The sequence below is a fragment of the Paramormyrops kingsleyae genome, chromosome 10 (genome assembly GCF_048594095.1).
Source record: "Paramormyrops kingsleyae isolate MSU_618 chromosome 10, PKINGS_0.4, whole genome shotgun sequence".
Lineage (NCBI taxonomy): Eukaryota > Metazoa > Chordata > Actinopteri > Osteoglossiformes > Mormyridae > Paramormyrops > Paramormyrops kingsleyae.
Genome location: NC_132806.1, coordinates 35639240 through 35662236, shown reverse-complemented (window position 1 = coordinate 35662236; position 22997 = coordinate 35639240). Strand labels below are relative to the sequence as shown.

Here is a 22997-nt window from a genome sequence, read left to right as displayed (position 1 = left end):
TTCAGCCCTAGTTGCTAGTGAATGGTTGGCAGGATTTAGCCGTAGCAGCATATGACAGTCTGATGCGGGGAGACACCCTGTGACTCACTGCCTCTCCTCCAAAGCCCCCAGAATGTCTGGTGTCCTGTTGTGTAAATGATGTATCAGTAACAAGTCACTGTGGGTGTGTTCCCAAGCTGGCTTTGGCATCATTGTTTAATAGGTAACAGTATGTGGATATGACCCTGGGGAAATGCAGTTGATTCGGTGAACCTTAAATAGAAATCGAAAGTAGATGATTTTCAAAACAAAAACATTAAAATACGATTAGCTTAAAATATAGTATGTTAGGCGGACTGTTAAAGGGGCAGTTCACCCCAAAACCGAAAAAAGAGATATTTTAGAGAAGATTTATTGCTATCTATCTTGGTCAGGGGTGTTGCATCTGGCTCGTGGTACAGATGTATCCAGCTCACACAAAAATATCTTGTGTCTATCAGAACCGGGCTGCTGATACGTAGCGAGTGCATCACTGGCACTACAAATCCCAGAATGCTCAGTGATAGCTGGTGTGTTGACATGTCAATCAAGGAAGGATCGCCTGATGTATTTGCGATTTATATGGTGCATGTAGAATAATCACCTGGGCCTTAGATGACGAGCAAAACATTTGCGTACACACTTGGTTTTCTGTTCTATATGGTCGCCCCTCTACCCACAACAGGTATAATGAACATTTCAGGAAGGATAAAAAAGTCACATTCATGTTGAAGTATGATGAGGGACAAAGTTGGGCTTTTTGTTGATTGTCAGCTAGCTAGTTGAAAAATTGGAAGGGCACTCTCTCCCTAGTCTTTAAGACTGTTTGTTTGATATGTTATGGTTATCTCTTAACGCGAGTATGTCTCCTCTGGTTCTCTGGTTTTATCACGAAAGGGTAGCTGACGCCTTGCCTGTTTTTTAAAGGTTTAAAGGTATGTTTACTTATTCACTGCCAGGCAACTCTTATGATGATCTGTCATTTTCTGTGTACAGAATATGTGCTTATCTTATCGAATGCTTGAAATGAAATGTGCCTGAAATGCTGTCTTGCCCTTTTACCTGCATGTTTGCTAAGGACACTGCCGGAGCCCCACCTCATCTGTTTCCTCAAATGGTCCACTGTGTTACTGGCTTATAGGGACTCCAGTGATGGACAGTGTGAGGTTTGCAGGCTTTGGTTGAAGTGTGTATCTGATGCATGTATTATATGAGAGGAGAGAAGCTTTTAGCCAATATTTACTTTGACAGGCCAATTTCCTGTTGCTGAAGCTTGCTCCTATTACAGATGCAAATGTGAGATGACAGTGACTGAGAGTGTGGTGTGTCTGAGCTGTGGTGCTCAGTCTCTCCTTTTTCTTGCGACAGGTGCCACTGCTGTGTCTAAATGAATTTTGAACAGCCCCCCCCGTACCCGGGTCCAACTGCTCCAGGGTACCCTGCCAACATGGGGCCACCCAACCCTGGCTACCCTATGCAGAACCCCAGCTATCCTATGCAGAACCCCGGCTACCCCAACTATCCACCTGGCCCAGGAGGGCCCTACCCTGCACCCGGGCAGCCAGGATACCAGGGATACCCTGTTCCCCCCCAGGGCCCATATGGTTGGCAGAATGTTCCCCCACCTGTTTGTGGCGAGCCCCCAAAAAACACAGGTGAGTAGAGAGAGGGAATTTTTACCTGCTTTTTCACCATGGAGTGTTGATAATTGTAACTGTATTAGGGCAATCAATGACGTGATACTTGACGTAATTGATAACATTGATGCTTTAAATCGATGCACCGTAACGTTTTCTAAAACGCTTTGTCGTTTTCAATATCACTACATAATTTGTGCTACTCACATAATTAGCACAAAACAAAAAGGTGGTGTGTGCGCTGTGCAAAGTTTGGATGGCATGCCACATTGACCCCCGCACTATGCATGAGCACCTGAAGAGAAAATGCACAGGTGCTCTTCTGGATGATGGACCACCAAAATAGGCAAAACCACTGTGTTGGCTATACATGTTTATTAAATTACCATTAGTATAGAGTTTTTTTATTTTATATTTTATTTTGTTTTTTTGAAAGCACCATTACGTACACAAAGAAATTGGGGGGGGGGGGGGGGCGGTAGCCATCTGTCTATAAGATGATAAACTAAAAAAATAATGCTCTTAACAGGGAACATTATGGGGAAATAAAACGATGTAAGGGTTGCCCCTCTCACATGGATGAGCATCTTCTTAAAGAATTTGGGCTGTGGGATTCTCTCCGTTTCCTGCCTAACATAAGCTGTCACTGTGCAGTTTGGGGCTGCTCTGGCTTTTACAGCTTGCCTGATATCTACGGTGACCTACCTGGCTGGCTGTGCTCCAAAGTGGTGCCTGATTTGTCGCAAGAGAGCACATGATTTCCAATAACAGCACAATTTAGTTGCTTTGAAATATGGAAAAGGACCTGCTTTGTTCTGATAGGCAGGACTGTGTGCATCTCTGTAGATTTGCTTCAAAAAGAGGCCTCGTGTTGGATTTGTTCTACTTTGAGAACTAGAAGAATGAAGCTTCCTACTATGAAGCCATGTATGAAAAGATCTGCAAACTGCAAGAAGGATAGGTTGGCCAAAGCTGGCTACTTCATTGATGCAGCTGTTTTGCAGTTGACGTATGCTGTAAACCACGCTGGACCTATTACTACTCTTTCCTCTGGGAGCTCTCAGCTCAACAAATCTACAAGGTACCATTTGAATTTCCCCACTGTCTAGTGTTGTTCTTAAGGCTTTTTGTTCTGTGCCTGTATTTCAGTAGTTTTTACTGGGTTATAATCTTTTTATGGGCACATAAAAAGATCTTTTTTTTTTTTAAATACATGGTTAAAGCAATAAATGAAACCTTTCAGACAAAATCCGTACACTAAATGAGTTTTTAATGAGCGCATTTTCACAATATCCTCAATTGATTGATTGGAATAGCAATACAAGCAGATTTATTGGACAAGTCTGATACTCATTTCTTTGGTCAGAAGCCAGAGGTCCTCTTTGCTAAGGTCTGTCTGGGGGAAATGCCTATTAATTCGCCATTGATTATGTGACAGGTACTTTTGTGCAAGATATCTGGGGAAGGTATTTGCAGTTTGCATTAGGGCTGAACAATGTATCGTTTCCGCATCATCATCGCATTGTGCACATGCATAGTAATTACATCACAGGATATGCAAGTAAGGCAAATCAAACTTGTGGTTTTGCTTGATACAAAACTCACATTTTCCATAACTAATCTCCAAGTTAGTCTTTTCTGATTTAAGGGTTTTGGGTGGATGGAGTAGGACTTGGTGATGTGTAATATTAATATCGACATCATGTGTTATGCACATCAGTATGTCCTGTGGATAAAGAGGTTTGGCATGGTGGCAGTGTGACTGAGGGGGATATTAATGGGAAAAAATGCAGCCCAGACGGTTTTTTAAATGTTCCCCCCCTCTATGGAAGTAAACAAACAACATCATTTGAATTTCCTATAGGCAAGCATTTTTCGTGATTGCTAAGTTGTCTTCAACAGTTTGCCCATCTCCAGTGCTTCCCTCGATAAAGTGATAAAACCTAACTGCACTGCACATGGCTTATCTGTGTATCTCACTCAGCCTAAGCCTTGTGCAGTGCAGTTATCTGTGTATGTGACTCAGCCTAAGCCTTGTGCAGTGCAGTTATCTGTATATGTGACTCAGCCTAAGCCTTGTGCAGTGCAGTTATCTGTATATGTGACTCTATCAAACTTAGCGTGTTTGTTGTGGGACAGGTGTCTTGTATTCCCAACTGATATCAATGTAGTGAACATGGTAATCGGTTACGGTTTTGCATTCACACTGGAGCCATGTCAGAAAGTTAGTTAGTACTGCTAACCAGTTGTATTCCATAATGTGTGCACAGGTGTTGCGGGTGTGAACTGGACTTCCTGAGTGAGTCACCAAAGCGTTGGATTGAATTATTTATTGGTTGGATTGATGTATTTTTCTTGTGGTGGTAAAGATCTTGGCGTGGCATGTTGCCAAGGAAAAATGTTACCAGCGGAAGCACTGCACGTGCAATTCTCACCTTGCAATAGCTGGGTTTAAATAATACTTTTTTTCATACTGTCCACGAGCACATGAGGTATAGTGATTGTTTTGCTAAAATATTTAGGGCTGCCACTAATAACAATTATTCTATGGATTTATCTCTCAACTATTTTACTGATTTTGGTCGATTTTTAATCTAAACGATCTTCCTCCAGAAAATTAAATAGACCATTTAGTTTGTTTTTCTCAAAATAAAATAAACAAACTGTTGTTATTGAAGGGCTTTAGATAATGGGTGCCGTCTTTTTGGCACTGTGCAGACATTATTTTCGCCCACAATTCGATTAGCAGTACGCCTAAAAATATTAATGAGATGCGTATTGTGACGCCCAAAAGTTAGTAATCTGTATAAATTCTGTGTATCCTTATGCTTATAAATTCGTTTAGCAGAGCACCCCATGCTACTGATTTTGTAAATCAGCTATCAGCGGCGGTGAAGACAGGGACAGCTTAGCAACCACAATCTTAAGTTATTGTGGTTAAAGGTTAAACTAGGTAAAAAGACGTCGTGATGGGGCTCTACTTTTTACTGATTAAAGTCTGAAACAGTTTTGTTTTCTAAGTATAATTTTTCACTTTTTATTTCACTTTACAAATTTTATTTAGTAGCAGTTTTCCTTTTAGTTTATGATAACACCACGGAATGACTGTTTAGAAGCTGCATGTGCAAGTACAAAAGAGAAAGCTCTCCATACTTCATTTAATAAACATGAATAGATATGGTTTTGTCTGCTCTGGTGGTCCATCATCCAAAATAGTGCCTGTGTGTTTTCTTTTCAGGTGCTCGTGCATAGCACTAGTGCCTATGTACTATGCCATTGAACGATGTAAAAATACCTTTTTGTTTTGGGATGATTTGAACTACTCCCATGATTACATAGAGATATGAAAGGAAGAAGGGTAAACAGGGGAACAAGGGAAACAACTTAGCAGGCTTTGCTTGATTGTTCCTTTTCAAGACTATCTAGTGTATGTTAAAACAACAGTTTAGAGCTTACTACCAATCAGAGGGGTTGGAGGGGTGTGGATACCCTGACAGATTCAGGGGTAGCAGCATTTGTCAGGGGCCCTTGAATACATAAAATTATATGTAAAACGTGGGCAGAATGGGTCCATAAATTCTAGCAACTCCCCTGCCATGCATGAGCTCTGCATGAACTCTGAGCCATAATTAATCATTTTAATCTTTTACTGTTAAAATCACTTCTAGCATTTGAGAAAAATTTTAACAAAATGAGTGAGGAGGAGAAAAGCATTCACATGGTCACTAAAAGCAATTTGCCTTTTGTGGTATGGAAATATTTATGGACTTGGTAGATAAGTTCTATTTGGCTATAGTTTATTTTGGGGAAATTTTTAACTACTCTTTTTTGCTTTATACATCACAATTTTTTGCAAAAAATCACAATGTTTCTTGACATTTTTCAATATTGTGCTGCCCTGCTTTGCATTTTGCCATCACTGTTTTTGTAGGCTTGAGAGCCTCTCTAATACTGCATTTCCCAGAGAGCTCTGGTATAGACTGATTATCCCATCAACTGAGACATTAATTATTGATCATGTGATAAGAACCCTGCAAGATCTAAACATCCCATGAGAACCAGAAGCAAGCTGTTTCTTCATGTGTATTTTTGTGTTAGTTCAATTTACGAAATGTGAAAAAAGGCAAATTAAGCACCAATTTACATTGGAATGCTTGGACCCCATGCTTCGCTCTCTGCTGTATATATATTTATTCAGCTGAGAGTGAAGCTTGTGGTTTCGTTTACCTGGAGCTCCTGAGGCATTTTTGTATCAGTCTTATGGCTGACCGGTAAAGGGGTAACTGGATAGTTTTGCTGCTTGAAAAACTTGTCGGCCTGTAATTGGCAACCAGTCCCCCCGTGCAATGTGCCAACGTTTAGTACCCAGAATGGATTTAGATACTGTCATGGTGATGTAATAAAATGAAACAGGTTCTCAGAATTAGATCATCCAGTTATATTCACAGTACAGTCTAGAAGTTTCTTAAATTTTAAAACTTTTTAAATTGTGCAGTGATAGCCTGTGAATGTGGGAAGTTCTGGTTTTATATACTCTCTCTGCTTTCGTGTAGAGAAAGGAATATTCAACTATGAAACTGACCCAAACCTGTATTTGAAGTCTGATGGGCTTTGAACTTTAGTCCCGCAATTGGTCATCACCAGAGTTTGTGATGGGCTAGGCTGTTATCAAATGTTCAAACTGCATATGTAAATGTATGGTGCATTTGAGTGAAATGCCAGATAATGGGTCGTTTGAATTCGGCCATTTCACCATTAATAAGAGGTAAACTGCTTCAATGATTTGTTTTGGATCCCCTCCCTCCCCCCAGTGTGCCCAGCTTCCCTTTGCTTTTCACCTGACCTGCTGTTATGCTTCCCACACGTTTTGCACTGTATCCCTTATGCACTATGACTTTGTAATGCGATACAGGCCATTCTCTGTAGAAACCGTGTCCTCTATTTAGGGAGCGGCACTTCTGGGAAGGAGTCTTTGCTTGGAACTCGCTGGCAGCTATAGACTTTTAGCACATGACAGGCTTATTATCCTTAACAAAAACTATAACTAGAACTACAAGAAAACATTTTTCCTAGACTGAAATAAAATAAGTGCACAATTTATAAAATTATAAGCTATAACTAAACAAACTATGAATACTGCATACAAAACATGCTGAAATAAAGCATGTCAAATACTTTACGTTAGTCTTTAATACTATTTAGCTAAAGTAATTACTTTCTCTAAAAACCAGACACATGATTCCTAGTAATAAAATTACTAAAACTTAAGATTATAAATTTATTTTTTATATTACCTTTAATCAACACCCTGAAGACTAAAACTAAACTGTATTTCAAATAAAACTTAAATCGTGTTTCCCCTGCCCTGGGGATTTATTATAATGAAGCTAAGCGACACTACCTGGTCGGCCAGTGTTCCCGGCACGCCTAGCTAGGCGACGCTACCTGGTCGGCCAGTGTTCCCGGCACGCCTAGCTAGGCGACGCTACCTGGTCGGCCAGTGTTCCCGGCACGCCTAGCTAGGCGACGCTACCTGGTCGACCAGTGTTCCCGGCACGCCTAGCTAGGCGACGCTACCTGGTCGACCAGTGTTCCCGGCACGCCTAGCTAGGCGACGCTACCTGGTCGACCAGTGTTCCCGGCACGCCTAGCTAGGCGACGCTACCTGGTCGGCCAGTGTTCCCGGCACGCCTAGCTAGGCGACGCTACCTGGTCGGCTAGTGTTCCCGGCACGCCTAGCTAGGCGATGCTACCTGGTCGGCCAGTGTTCCCGGCACGCCTAGCTAGGCGATGCTACCTGGTCGGCCAGTGTTCCTACAGGTAATGGTGACAGTCACAGTACACCACCTGCCCTTCTGCTCATAAGTTTAAACATTCACCAAGCCTAGCTCATACTGTGTGACAAGGCTAGACTTTGTCAGCCATAACAACAGAATAACACCCAGCCCCCCTCCTCCCAGACCTGGGGTGAGGTTTTGTGGTTTCCAGGCAACAGAGCCACGTGACCAGGTATTTCCAGTGACTTGTTGTGAGGAAAGCATTGTCTGAAGTGGGTTTATTTTCCATGTTCATGTGTACCTTTTGATAACGAACAAAAATGTCTGTGACTTAATGTAATGAGAGAACATGGCACCTTCCTCCCCACCCCCAGGTCTGTAACTCTGCCTTTCTGTGGAGCTGACTTAGTGGCTTTTTTCTGGGAAGTGAGCCATTGGTGACCCGTCAAACCGTACTGGGGGCAGGTGTAAAATCAGCACTGACGCCTCTCTTGGTCTCTGTCCGTCTCAGTGTACGTCGTGGAAGAGCGAAGGCGAGATGACACGGCGGACACCTGCCTGACTGCCTGCTGGACGGCCCTCTGTTGCTGCTGCCTGTGGGACATGCTAACCTAATCCCCACACTCCAAAAAATGCCACAAACCACTCTCAGCCTTCTGGCTCTGAGGAAAATACCATGGTAGGCTTTTCCCTCCCTCTTCATGGCCACCTGTATCCCCAGATGACAGTCCGTCTACTCGATCCCCAGCCCCTGTAACTGCTAACTCACGGAAAAGTCCTGAATGTCTCTGTTCTGCATGAAGGCAGTGGGGGCTGCTTGGACTTTGATTTAAAGTCACACCTCTCAGAATATATTAAATTAATTGCTTTTCCTAAATGATTTTTTTCTTCTGTTAAGTAAATGTTTTAAACAGGAACTCTTCTTTTTAAATACATTCCTAGAGAGCAACTTTATTAAATTACATGCTGTATAACTTAAACTGTAAATGGAAATAGTTTGCCTGTGCTCAATGTGAGAGTTTCACAAAGAATAAATTATTTGTAAAACTGAGAAATGAGTCTTAAATTATTTATTTTGGTGTTTATGCTGGACTTCCTCATCAGAAACTGCCTTTGTTTCAGAGTACTTGTATTAATGTCCATATATGTTGAAGGTTGCCTTCATGATCTGCTGCGAAATCACCACTTTGGTGTGAGTGTGAGTGTGTGTTTGAGTTTCTGTGCTTAATGCGTCTGTTTCCAGAGCACATTTTTATTTGCACTTGTCAAAGGACCTTGGTATTGCATTACTGGGCTGATACTCCCCGATGTCACGAGTCAAGCTTGAACAGAAGTTGTGTACTCCGAGGGCCAGGACCACTTCACGTCTGCGGTTCTTAAACCTGTGCCCTGCTGTATGTTCATTCCTGCCTTAGCGATGGATCTCTTTGCTTTGAGTGTGCCTTTGCCGCCTCATGCCCATACATACTCCACATATTGGTGACTGGGACAGTGACATGGTCCCCACCAAACATACTTTGGCTGGAGTTGTGTGAAAGTGTGTTTGAACCCATGTGCCAACAGAAGGTCACTGCTTTAACTTTTATATATTTTAAACTTCTGTTTTTCTGTATTGATCTTTCTCAAAAGACTAATTGTTTTACCGGCTTCCTCGGTGTGTCCTAACACATACCTACATGGTGGTCTAGCTGAACTGGTCATTCTGGGTTTTCAGCATACTGAAACCTAACCCTCCACTCCTAGTGAGTATTAATAGTGCAGATGTAAGACCCAATGCCTCTGGTGCCCCACAACCAGCTACCCAGGCCGGATATAGAACTGGGGTCTTTAACAGACAGCTCTTTCATGCAAAAAGTTCAGCTTGCTTCAGGCATGCTCTGAGGTGTCAATCTGCTAGCTTATAACGGCTTCTTGTTGATGGCTGGTGCTGAGGAGCTGCAGATTTCCAGTAATGGAGTCCATCTTCCTCTTTTCTCTTCAAACAGCAGAAGTCTTGGCTCCCCCTCGTGGCTAAAATTAAACATTGCAGTTTTACATCTGGTGTTTGAGTGTGTTTTTGTATATGAGATTCAAAAACCATTTAAATACGATTTGTTTACTTAATGTTTTACAATCTATGCTTTTACCATGATTTTACTTTACATATATGCTTTTTTTTTTTTAAATCTAATTGGCATTTAAAAGGGTGAGAGTTAATGGTAAATACTAGTTTGAAAAATGAAGGTAATTCATTAATGGTTGAAAAACTCGATAATTGTTGACATTGATATCAATTTCCACATTCAGGATGAAAATGGGATATAGATCATGTAAATGCATTCTCAGTCTGAGAGTATCGACTGAACTGAGCAATTGGATGGTTAGGCACAACTCTCACACCTGAACCAAGCAAGCAGCCAATCCAGAATGCCTGCTGCTAGTGTGTTGGCTGGGAGAGAGCAAACGTGGATTGTCTGGGGGTCTCTAACCACTGGCTTGAGAAACATTGCCTTAACCCTTAGCCAATATGCTAGTTTATGTATCACAGTCTACCCTTTGCTACAGCTCCTGCAGTTATGGAGCGAAGTTCCTTTGCTGCTATGCCACCTGCTGTCCAGCTGTGTGTGTTGCAGGACTGAACTTAAAGTGATGTGAAATGCAGCTGAACCATTTATTACAAATATGCTAAATTGCACTGTATCAATCAGTTAAGATTTATAGTATTTATTTCCATCTACCTGGATATATTTTTGTGAGGCCATATTTTAGTATGCATGACTCTAAGCAGTATTTTTTCCATTGCAGATATGTTATTGGTTCAGAAAGAGTACTATATTCTCTTTTCCTCTGCCATATGAAATGACATTTAATTGCCCTGATGTCGTTGAGATATTCAGTTATGCAGTCACGGTGGGCAGAAAATTCTGGCAACCTTATATTCAGCAAGTATATATTTCTCATTTATTACAGCAGGACAAATTTACACTGAAATTGGTTTTGAAATATTTTTATAAATATTGAAACACTGCACTATTTTGTATTAAATGCTCTCCAGATTCAGTCATTTTCTGGGTTGAATGGGGGTAGCTTTAGGACTGTGAAATCACCTTTTGAAAGCAGATAATGCACCTTTGTGGAAATGACTGAGTGGTGGAGACAGGATGTGGCGCGTACCGTCCCTGAGCAATATAATCTTGAAGCTGCTTTAAAACATTTTTTTTTTTTAAATGATGGAAGTACATTTTAAAAACTCCAAATTGCTACCAGGGAAAAACAATACTAGGGACCATTCACACAGGGATCATGCTGTACCCCTTGACAGAAGTAACCAACAATACTGAAGATGATGACGGTATTTGATCGAGAAGAGTACCAACCTGCACAGAACATCCCCACTGCCCCAAATCACATGACCACATTAAGTAAACAAACGTTTATCAATTTTTGTTTATTTATAAGGTTTCAGAGGAACCAACCAAGTAAGTGTAAGAACAACTTCTCAGTACTCATCTGGTAGGTCATGACATCCATATAGAGGCTCATTTCAAGTCAGGAACCCCTTTCTGTGCAGTAGGGTCCTACAACAGCAATTCTGGGTAAAACTAAAACCAAGACAAATGTTAAACAAGCAGTAAAAGATAATGAAGTGTGGGTAGTTGAGAACTGAGATATCCGAGTGTCACAAAATCCTAGAGCAGTAATGCCAGCTATATGTCTGCACATAACAAGCCACTTTCTGTTAGAAATATAAAACTTGATATTTCAACAATATTCTACTGTGCTGCATAAAGGTCGATCTATACACTGTACATACAGATATATTTTGAAAAACAGTTTTCACAGTTTTAAAGACTTTATTTAAAGTATAAACCATTTTAAAACACTTTACATAATTTTTTGTCCGTGACTATAATTTGCTCAGAAGCAAATTAAAATGAATATAAAAAACTTAATGAACAATTATTACATATTTTACAAAAGTAAAATAACTTAACTCATCAATGCTCATTTGTCTTCAATAAAACTAGTGACACTTTCATGATTGTCATATAGTTCTAAGAAAAAAGGAATAAATTAAAAAAGCACAAAAATAAAAAATAATTTAGATACTAATTTTCTTTATTCTGTGAGAGTGTTTTTTTACTGACCATCCTATACAGAGTGCCCTGGTGAAAGTCTTACGATTCTACTGCAACGGGAACGTACAAAACTACCGCATCTAAGCTACACCCTGAACATCTGTGTTGCTGACACAATGTAGAACTTTTTTTCCATTCTTAAATAAAACAATGTAAGACGTTATTTGCCGCAAATATAGCCATGGTGGTTTTTTTTCTGTTTACTTTTTAAAAACATATTTCGTGATTTTTTTTTTTTCTTTTCTTGTAAAGGAGTTCAAAGTTGGTAAATGTTCATAGAGCCTCCTGAATTACGGCTCGATTCTGTTGGACATGATGCCTGAGACAGTGTGACTGTTTGTTCTAACCCCGAGATCATGACAGCCCGCTCCCTGTCCCAGTAGGTCCTGCGATCGGTGCTGGGTCTCACCACCTCTTAACACCTTTTCATGTCCTCTTAACTACACAACCCAAAAAATATGGGTGAAAATATTCTTTTTTAAAAAGGGGATGCTTTTTTGAAGCAAGAACAACTTTGTTTATCTTGGTTTCCTGGTCCTGATTTTTTTTTGCCTGTGGCAGTTACCATTTAAATATAATTGTTTTCGTTATTTGAAATGTCCCTGCAGCATTCAGAGTGTTATCCCATTTGTTCTTTTATTCTCCGTAGGAGAGGAAAGCTGGAGAAAGAAGGGGCAGCGAGAAGGGGAGAGGAGAGTCTTTGGGATGCTGTGGTCTGTTACCTCCTGCCCATTTCATTCTGTCTCAGGAATTGGATGTTGGTGCTGCTGTCCGCCAGCTCGGGGTACTGCTCAACGGCCAGCACATAGTACCCGTCGTAGCCCTGCACCTTCCCCGTGCTGAGAAGCTGCTGCCGCTCCCCGTCAGTCCACAGCCGGCTGCCCTCTTTGCCATCCCGCACGCGCTGCTGCTCCCGTGCCCAGGCACCCCAAAGCGCCCTCTGGTGAGCGAGTTCCAGTAGCCGTGTCCGCTCCTCATCCAGCACATCGGCACCCAGGGCATAGCGCACGCTCAGCAAGAGTGAGGCGGCGCGGAACTCCACGGTGGCCCCACGTCGTGATCGCCCGCTGACCGTCACGTTCACCCCACTCTCCAGCATCTTGCGCCCGTTAGTCAGCCCCAGCGCCTGCAGGTCCCCGTCTGCGGAACCCACCTTGACGAAGAAGTGGCAGTCGCGCCCATCCTGTGTGTAATGCGTTCCCTCCAGGTACATGGCATTGTTCAGCACCAGGGCCACCTTGCGGCTGTCCTCGCTGGCCATACCCGACACGGCGGTCACCACGCGGCCCTCCTTCATGGATAACATCACGCCCCTCCCGATGATGGGGGTGTTGGTCCCAAACCAGTACCCGGGCTTATCCTGCTTGGTCCGACGACCTTTGTTGAGCAACCGCCCCTCCAGGGCCATGAAGGCCTGGTTGTGTCGCTCTGTAGCCTGCTGCACGCCTGTAATCAGCTGCATGGACATGGTAGAAGATCATTAGGGTGCCAGTGACGGGGATACTTATACCAGGGATGAGATGCCTATTGTACATGTGCCCTGCATTTTGGTGACAGTGTGTGTGTCTGCAAGGTGAGTGTTGCCATGGGATCAGTAGCATCCTCTTTGTTGCTATAGGAACTCACCTGCCCATTCTCACAGTCCTGGGTGGCAAGCAGTTCGTAGGGTGGCTCCACAAAATACACAGTCTGTTTGGGGAAGCCTGGGATGATGTTGCTGAGCTGGAAGCCAAACATCACCAACCAGCTCTTAACATCTGGAAGAGAGAAGGGTAGAAGATTAAGATAGCTGCCATCTGCCCACTCGTCTATGACCGAGAGCCCACGTGATATATACAGAAAAGCTCATACAACTTTTAGAACTATAAAAGACTTCAAAGGATTTCTAGATTAATAAAAAACATTTTAGATGGCTAATGAGTTTATGACCCATTATATATAGAAGTAAAATATCTTGCAAATATTGTTAATCTCCCAAGATAGACTACAATGGTGTGTCTCTGTTGTACCACAATTTAGGAGCACCTATAGCTTGAGGATATAACTAAGCTCACCATCCTTTTAAATAAAGCAAATTCTCCCCTTTAACACTCTCCGTACCTGTGACATAATTTTTGATGTCCAGCATATCACTGAGGGGATTGTTGTTCTTAAACATGTACAAGTTGAAGGGGGCTGGGTCCTTGCCAATCTTCTGCCAAAGTGAGTAGTCAGGGGTGGTCCACCTGCCCGCAAGGACGTCATAGTCACGCTGGGTGAAGTGCACTAGCTTGGTGAGAGGGTCATACAGTCCTCCGTGAAAGCCAACCACCAACTGAAACTCAGGGTTGGAGTCATGGTAAATCTCGCCGTATGCTGTGTACTGCAGTTGCTTAATCATCTGCCCGTTGCTGCTGAAGACGGCGAGGGGTGTGCCGGTGTTGTCCGAGGCGATGTAGTACTCCTCCCCACTGCTCACCTCCATGGCGAACAGATGGCCCTGCAGGTCATAGTACAGCGAAGTGATCTCCGAGCTGGAGTGGTTGAACACATGGGTGACACGGGCCGGGTTGTTCAGGTCAGCATAAAAGAACTGCAGGTGTTGGCCCAGGCTTGTCTTGCTGGAGACCCGTCGGCCCAATCCATCATAATGGTACTGCACACTCCAGCCTCCAGGCGTCCGACTATAGGCCCGCAACAGCAGACCTTTGGAGTTGTACTCAAAGACATCGGAGCCACGCTGGCTCAGGATCCCATCCTCGTCAAGGCGGTACTGCACATCGCCCAGCCGGGTTATTCGATCGCGGAGGTCATAGCGCAATGGCAGTAGGCGGGCACTGTTACCTGGATTGAGCAGGTGCAGGTTGCCATTCAAGTCATAACTGTAGCGCCAGGCGGACCAGTCATTCACCTTGACGCCACTTAGCTGCCCATCGCCATCATACTCGTAGCGGTACTGTGTGGTGTTGGCGTATGGCCCAATTTTCAGTTCTCGCTTGATGACGCGTCCCATGCTGTCATACTGCACTGTCATCCAGTACATGAGGGAGCGGAAGATCTCGTACTGCACCTCCTTGATGCGCCCGTGGGTGTCAAAGTGCTTGCTGAGGGTCATCACGGCTGTGGTGATGATCTGGTTGATGTCATAGTATATGACACCAAACTTTCCAAAGTGCTCGACTTTGCCAGATATCTCATCATAGCGATAGAGATCAACGGGCAGTGGTGTCTCACTAATGACAGGCTTCATGCTGGCAATACGGAAGCTGTTGTCATGGTAGGTGTAGTCAAAGCGGGCGTTGACCATGCCTTCCTCGGAGAAGCGGTAGATCTGCTTGTCTACAAGTGGGCCCATCTTGCGGTAGCGTATGGTGCATGAAAAGCTGCCACTCTGCAGGTTGACCATTTTCAGGACGCCAGTGGTCTCGTCATAGCCAAATGTAACAGCCGTGCTATCATACAGGACCTCTGACAGTTTAGCTAACTTGCCATACTTGTAGAGGACCCGCCTACCGGTGCCCAGGAAGAATGTGGCCTGAGGGTGGCCGTCCTCGCTGAAGTCGTGGATGACCGAGGCATTGCTCTCAGGTGGGCTGTACGTATTGCGGATGTATCCAATGGACACGTGGGTGGACATGGTGTGACGCGCAACACTGGGCATGGTGACAGCTGTAACACGCCCAGAGGTGTCAAACTCAAAGACGTATTGTCTCTGACTCTGCAACAGCAGAACCATGGACTGCGAAAAGAAAAAGACACATCAGCACTACTGTCATTGTCTTCATTGCCATACTATGTGAGAAATGATGGCATGTTGATTTCTGACCACGTTACTAATTCACGATATTCAGGGTTATAGTCTGGGGATTCACGCAATTGATTGGCTACTCACCTTGTCCAGGTAGCTGTAGCTCCAAACCTTGCCGTCGACAAAAGAACGCGACAGGATGCGTCCGTAGGGGTCGAATTCTGTCCTCTCACTCATGCTGCCCCGTTGCAGGCCGACGAGCTGCCCGGTGCTGGAATAAGACACGTTGACCACAGCCAAGCTGCTGCTGGGCAGCCACATAGCTGGACGTCCTTGGGTATCATACATGATGCGCAATGTAAACTTGCGGTGGTCATCGTATATCTTTTCTGTCCGGGTGTTTCGGTCAAAGTCAATAGATAGAAGGTTCCTGCCATGTGCCTAAAGCAGAGGGAAGAGGCAGATCACAAAATACCAGCATTTATTAAAATACGTGGATGACCACAGCAACAAGAAACCTGCGCAGTGTTTCCCCTAGGTTCACAGGTTGGGGGGGGGCAGACGGACGCCGACAGGATTTGTGTTCATGACAACAGTCAATATAACAACTGAACTAAACATCAGAACATTTATTTTTATGACAATTATCCACAAAGTGTGCAGCTTTTGTCACTGCAGTGTATCTTTCTGGGCTTCTGGAAGAACATTTCTAGAGCCTCTTGATATGGGAAGTGAGAAATGTCTGGCCCATTTATTGAGATCCGCATGCAGGCTGCAAGATGGTCTCCTTGCAGCCTGTTGCGGATGTTTGTCTTGATCGACAAATACATTAACTGTTAGGCTTTAAAAGTGATAGCTGATTGGTTAAAATAGTGATAAAGCAGAAAATCCCAGAAACTCTGGCTGATACTTGCAGGAGAGCGAGTGTTGCCATCTTCACCACCCTGCTCTCTGTCTGCTTTTCAGGTGGTTGACGCGACATATTTTCCGACACGAGCTCTCTGTCCGCTAGTGGGAGTGTGCTCACCTGTGTGTGTGCGCACGTGTCTGTGCGCGCGCATCGGGGCGGAACTCCGCCATGCGCGATACAGAGAGCGGAGGAGAATGGTAAACGCACGACCGTGTAGAGACAAAAATGACAAGCTGTTGTGTAAATAAGATAAATAACATAAGGCTATTTAATTTGTTTAATAAAAGGACAATGTTCTATAGAAAAGGTAGCCTTAAATGACTTCTGTTGTGATCTGGCGCTATATAGAAAATAAAATTAACTTGACCTTCAAGGGGGGGCAGGAGGTGCCATTGGGGGGGCGGGAGGTGCCATTGGGGGGGGGGGGGCGCCCCCCGAATATAATGGTAGGGGAAACACTGCTGAGCTGATACAGGGAAGGCGATATGGCATCAGCTGCGCTCACCCTCAGCTTCCTGCCGAAGACAGTGACCTTGCCCTTAGTCTGCTCTTTGCGCAGTCGCCATTCGATGGAATTAAGCCCATTATCTGTGGGCAGGGTGATGTTGCGGCGACCGACTGTGGGGCTGACGGACCCAGCTAATATGTGTGGTTCAGTATGGAAGCTAATACCCATTCCGTTAGCGTACATCACCCGCAGGGTGCCATTGTTACACAGCTGGAAGCTGTTCCTCACTTGATCTGTGGGGAATAATGGGGGTTCACAGGAGAGAGGGAAGGAAGGGGAAATGTAAAGGAAGTCAGAACAATTGTGCGCTGCCTCATTTTTAAAGTCCAGTCACAATAATAAATGCTTCATCTCACTACGCCTGAGGCAAAAGGAAATCAGCTTTATCTTCCACGGATCCTCTCAGCTGCTCTAACAGCCCAGTGCAGGAGTGCCTTTTCAGGTAACAAACCCAATACATGCACTTGTCTTGGAGAAAACTCACCGGATGCCTTTTATTTCATTTACACCGAGTAACAAGATCAAATGCGGCTTTCAAAAGAAACCCGTTATAAACTGGAATCCTTCTATAAAGCAAATTTGTAGTCAAATTTTCGGTACATTTCAGTCAAGACAGAGTGCATTCTCAGATAACTTAGTGATTTTAGAAGGATGCTCAGGTGTTTTTTTTTTTATAAAATTATTCTCCTATAGCACAAGGAATAAGCTTTGCAAGCTTTTAAGAACAGATTTATTGCATGGGGGGCTGCATGGAATTACAGAATTAGATCAGTTTAACATAGCCAAATAGCTCTTCCCCTCTACTAGCCCCTTGGGTGGAATTTCAAATAAATCTCAAAACTTTTTACTCTGCTAAGTAACTCTGTTAAGTTACAGACACATGGAACTCAGAATTTATTATTTCTGTCACACCATCCTGAGGGTCAGTGGGGGAGGAGGGGATACAATCATTCTGCATTTTCTGTCCATAAAACTGGCAGAATAAGCTGTGGTGTCTGGGCAAACGTGGTACAAGGAGACACAGATTAGAATTTACTGAATGGCAGGTAATGAATTTTACCACAACAACATTCATCACAGGAGCACATATGGGGGTAGAGGCAGAGACTTGATGCATGCATGCATGCCCACACACACACACACACACACTCACACACAGACACAGGGATAAGGATCCAGCACTGATGTTTTTGATTGTGTACCTAACTTGTACACACAGAACCCCATGATCTGGAAAATGCAAGAGTACAAGTTGTGTGTATGCATATTAAGTAATTCTGTATAACCTTCAGTACTTTAAACAACATTCATATGTCTTTCTTTGTTAAGACTTACCTTGGACTACGGTGTAGGACGCTTCCACAGATGACAGGTTTGTAATGACAGTGACATCATCATCTCGGTTGGAACTTTCAATGTCGATGTTGATAGAGCGCTCAATCTCTCGGTGCAGGCTGGTGACCGTGCCCGTTGGGTAGGTGACGTTGGTCAAGCGGCCCTCACTGTCGTATCTACAGGAGGCAGAGATACAAAAATATTCCCCTTACTTGCAATCAGAAGTGACCCTCACTGGGACTTATTCAATAAGTACGCAGGTGCCTTCCAGCAAGCATCGTGCTGTGTTCAAGGGCACTGCAATTGTGTCACGACTGCAAGATTCACAGAACTTTATGCAGTCCTTTTTAAGAAAGCTGTGCAGAGGCTGCAGTGTGCAAGTGAAGACACTAGGTGGAGGGAGTGAACTGCAAATGCAGTTAAAAGATCCTAACCATGCCTGAGCTCCATATTTATACAATCCAAGAGCAGGAATTAAGATAGTATTACAAGCTGCAGTCTGCATTTCACTCTCTCTCTCTGCCTTTGGGCTGTTAGAATTGTTTGAGGCAGATCTTTGACCCATGTTTACATGCATAAACAGCCATAACAACCACATGGTGCTTAGCATTGTCGACTAATGGAATATGTTTACATTAGACAAGCAGTAAAGCTTTCATTGTTTTTAATTTCCCTTTGAGAAAACAATGGAGAATGTTCAGCATGCTCACTATTAGTCTACATACCAAACACATACTTACTCATAGAAAGTAGTCCAGCCTGTCTCATCAGCCTTGGTGGTCAAGAGACCGGTGTTACCATCATAACCCAACAGCGCCACCTCCTGGTTGAAAGCAGAAATGGAACGAAGGCTACCAGATGGGTCCAGGCCCAGTGTCACCACCTGGTTGTCTGGCAGCAGAACGAGCCTCAGGAGTCCACTGCCCCCCTGCCCCGCCCCCTCCCGCCGAATACGTAGAGTGTTGTTGCAGTTGTCAATGACGGTGGCCAGCTCTCCATCGGACCCATAGGAGAAGTTGTAGAGTGGCTCCCCAGTGACTAAACTAATGGTCTGTTGGTGTTGCCCCTCCTCACTGAAGATGTACAGCTCCTGCTCCTGCGGTGAGGCCACCTCATACTGCCCAATCAGTGTGGGGCCTGGCCGGTTACCACGAATGGCCCGGATGCGGATGTTGTTGAGGTCGGCAATGAAGAGTGTGCCGTCGGGTGACACGGCCAGCGATGTGGGTGTGTTGAGGCTAGCGTCAGTGGCATAGCCATCGTCTCCTGCGAAGCAGTTGCAGTTGACGTCGTTCTTACAGTCACACTCCGAGGCTGCCCCAGCGAGCAAAGAGATCTCGCCATTGGTGCTGACCTGCCGGATGCGGTTGATCTTCTTCTCATCCGTCTCAGCAATGTAAAGCACGCCTGTGTGTGAGATGCCGATGGCTGTGGCGCTCTCCAGTGCTGAGTGGATGGCCAGCTTGCTGAGGGAGTAGTCGATGCCGGGCACCTGGCAGTGCATGGGTCTGCCCGCGATTATGCTCACTTGGTGGTTCTCTGTGATGCGAAGGATGATGTTATTCTCCAACACGTACAGCGAGTTGTCCATGGGATTCACTGCCAGGTCGGTAGGCCACTCAAGACGAACCTGGAGATGGGACCAAAGAGCAGCTGTTATGCTGGCTTTCAAGTTTATACTTTCTTCCTTGCTGGGGTATTTTAAACCAGGAAACCACCAGCTGTCAGTCATGAGTATCTGATACATCTTACATCAAAGAAGGACAATCTAAGGAGTGGACATTCCTCAGATCAGGCAGCCTGGGAAGGTGAAGGACATGTTTTGCACACAGCGTAACACAGCAGCAGGCAGGAGAGGGAGTATTCTTTGAAGGCAAAGAAGGATCTCTGACCGCAGATATCTAGGAGGGGTGCTTATAGCCCTCTCTATAGACTCATAGACACCCCGGCCTACATCACTAGCTGTGTCTGTAATCCCTGATATCAGATCTTCTAGAAGTTGCACAGGTACAGTTACTAAACCTTGGTCTGGACTGGGTGAGCTGCCTGCCCGGAGCACCTCATGTCACTCTATAGCTGGTCCTTGTCATTACAATCGATCTGATGTGGCGAGAAAGCAGGATATCCCAAAAATCTCTGGTGCCTAACCTGGCTGACATCCATGCTGGTGTCGCAGCTGAGTGGTCGCACAGCGGTAAGGTCGTTGGCACCTAGCAGCGTGGAGATGATGCCATTCTGGTCCACCTTGCGGATCATAGTGGCGTCTACAAAGAACATCATGCCGTTCTTATCTACAGCGATCCCTGTAAAGGAGAGATCAGCTAGTCAGTAGGCAAGACTCACAATACTCATTGATCGACCCGTTCATCATCTCCTGCAAAGCTAACTGTGTGTCCTTCCTAGCTGCTGATCTATGATAACGGCTAGCTGGCAAACAAGGATGTCAGCGCCCCCCCCCCCCCCCCCCCCCCCACCACTAGTCATAAACTCAGAGTCAACTTGTAGCCTCAGATTGGCATCAGAGAGAAACCACTTCAGAGAGACACAAGAGATGTTCGCAGACATGCTCCCCGAGGAGAATGCTCAGGCTAGGTGAGCCACATGAGATGGAAGTTGGCTGACTTGTGCTTGACTTTGCAAACCCATCAGGAACTTTGGAGTGAGTTGTCTTCAATCTGACAGGGCAGCTCCTCCTTGTTCAGGAAAAATGCCGCATCGGAGGGAATAAATTTGACAATGACAGCCTTGACAGTTTGGTGTCAGATCGGAAGACACTTTTCCAGGCCATGACTCGATCAGCTGGCTAATTATTCTGTTTTCCTCCTCTCACCCAGTTTTGTCCTGCTCTTGTTTCTCAAAATATTTCACTTGTTTGTTAATTTACTTGAATGCAAAGAACAAATAAAACACATGGGCTGAATAACACTAGGTTACCATTGGAATTTTGCCTGGGACACTTGGTTTATGAGAGTGCAAAGCAAGTCTCCCAATCGACTGCACAGACAGGCGAGGCTTCGCTGCTGTTGACTCCACCCACAGCACCTGCTGAGGGCTGCTCTCATTACTTACTGTCTCTTCCCAGAGAAGGAGAGATAAAACAAAGAAAGCTCCAACTGACACCAGACACTTTGATTCCCCACAGCCAGCCAGCAAATTAATTAACAGCTTAAGGGTTGAATGTTCTCTTTGATTGTGAGGCCTGACCGTCTATGGAAGAGTTTTACAGAGCAATCTGGGTGTTGCCTTCAAAACAAAGACATGTCACGTGAGAAGGTGAATGTCTGAACCAACCCAGGCAGGGTGCCGTCGTACGTCCCCCATACTACCATGATTTTTCTGGAAGAAATGATCAAAATACAGCACAACTAGGAAGGAATGGAAAGAAGAAGATCCAGCTAGAAGCTGAGCCTTACTTCCCAATCCAGCAGGATGCCCCAATACCAAGCCAAGAGTCTCGCTCCAAAAGCCAGTTAAGCCCCGCCCTGAAGCATGCCTCCTCCCTTCCCAGAACACGACACCCCAGCCATAGCTCACCCTTTGGGCTCATGAGGGTAGCTTCCACAGCCTTGCCCCCATCACCACAGCGCTCATCGAAGGGTAGGCACTGCTCCCCGGTCCCCGCCACTACCTCAGCATTGTCCGACAGCAGCCGGCCACCGCTTAGTGAGCGTGCGCGGTAGATCCGCCGTGAGTTTGTGTCAGAAATGTACAGGGCACCAGTCACTGGGTCCACCGCCAGAAAGTACTTGTGCGTGGGGTTGTTGCTGCGGAGAAGAGGCACACCAGGTTCCCTGGCTCAGAATCACTGTTTCTGCATCACACACTTGTGTTTACAGCTCCACTGAGCGAGTCTAGCTCCACTACTGGCAGATTGATGCAATATGTCTGTACTCCATTGCAGTAGAAGAGCTAAAATGTGATGGGGGAGAATTCAAGACTGGGGCAACATGCAATTCAGATGGGACTGTCACAGAACATGCAGCCGCTGCAGGAGTGGGGGGGTCTTACCTGTGCCGAAAGTCTTTGTTTCTTGTAGGGAAAAAAGAAGGATAATAAACAAAGAGATGTCAGTAAAGTGACAAGCAGACGGGAAAGTGACAAGCAGACAGGAAAGTGACATAGAGGCTAGATAGTTTCCTGTATTACATTAGCCAGGGATAATGGGACATTCCATGGGTGGTAGGTCCAGCTTGTACTGGACAAAGCATTACCGGCTTACTGGGAGGACTGTGACCACAGCCTGTACTGGACAAAGGATTACCATCTTACTGGGAGGACTATGACCAAAGCCTGTACTGGACAAAGCATTACCGGCTTACTGGGAGCACACTGACCACAGCCTGTACTGGACAAAGCATTACCGGCTTACTGGGGGCACACTGACCACAGCCTGTACTGGACAAAGCATTACCGGCTTACTGGGAGCACACTGACCACAGCCTGTACTGGACAAAGCATTACCGGCTTACTGGGAGCACACTGACCACAGCCTGTACTGGACAAAGCATTACCGGCTTACTGGGGGCACACTGACCACAGCCTGTACTGGACAAAGCATTACCGGCTTACTGGGAGCACACTGACCACAGCCTGTACTGGACAAAGCATTACCGGCTTACTGGGGGCACACTGACCACAGCCTGTACTGGACAAAGCATTACCGGCTTACTGGGAGCACACTGACCACAGCCTGTACTGGACAAAGCATTACCGGCTTACTGGGGGCACACTGACCACAGCCTGTACTGGACAAAGCATTACCGGCTTACTGGGGGCACACTGACCACAGCCTGTACTGGACAAAGCATTACCGGCTTACTGGGGGCACACTGAACACAGCCTGTACTGGACAAAGCATTACCGGCTTACTGGGGGCGCACTGACCACAGTCTGTACTGGACAAAGCATTACCGGCTTACTGGGAGCACACTGAACACAGCCTGTACTGGACAAAGCATTACCGGCTT

At 45.2% G+C, this 22997-nt stretch overlaps 1 protein-coding gene across 3 annotated transcripts in view; it reads right to left on the bottom strand.

The window, feature by feature from the left end:
- Positions 1–10844: 10844 nt before the first annotated feature.
- LOC111848930 (teneurin-2-like) overlaps positions 10845–22997 on the bottom strand; it is a 57277-nt gene continuing 45124 nt past the window's right edge. For 2 of the 3 annotated variants that reach the window (XM_023821318.2, XM_072717762.1), the window contains exons 16-25: positions 22039–22059; positions 21565–21794; positions 20179–20333; positions 18771–19660; positions 18031–18206; positions 16693–16928; positions 15422–15718; positions 13651–15268; positions 13177–13307; positions 10845–13006 (exon numbers count right to left, since the gene is read on the bottom strand). In XM_023821318.2, the coding sequence (XP_023677086.1) occupies positions 12269–13006; positions 13177–13307; positions 13651–15268; positions 15422–15718; positions 16693–16928; positions 18031–18206; positions 18771–19660; positions 20179–20333; positions 21565–21794; positions 22039–22059 (4492 nt within the window). In that variant the 3' untranslated portion in view covers positions 10845–12268. The remainder of the gene's footprint in view (positions 13007–13176; positions 13308–13650; positions 15269–15421; positions 15719–16692; positions 16929–18030; positions 18207–18770; positions 19661–20178; positions 20334–21564; positions 21795–22038; positions 22060–22997) is intronic. The other variant, XM_023821319.2, reaches the window with a different exon arrangement.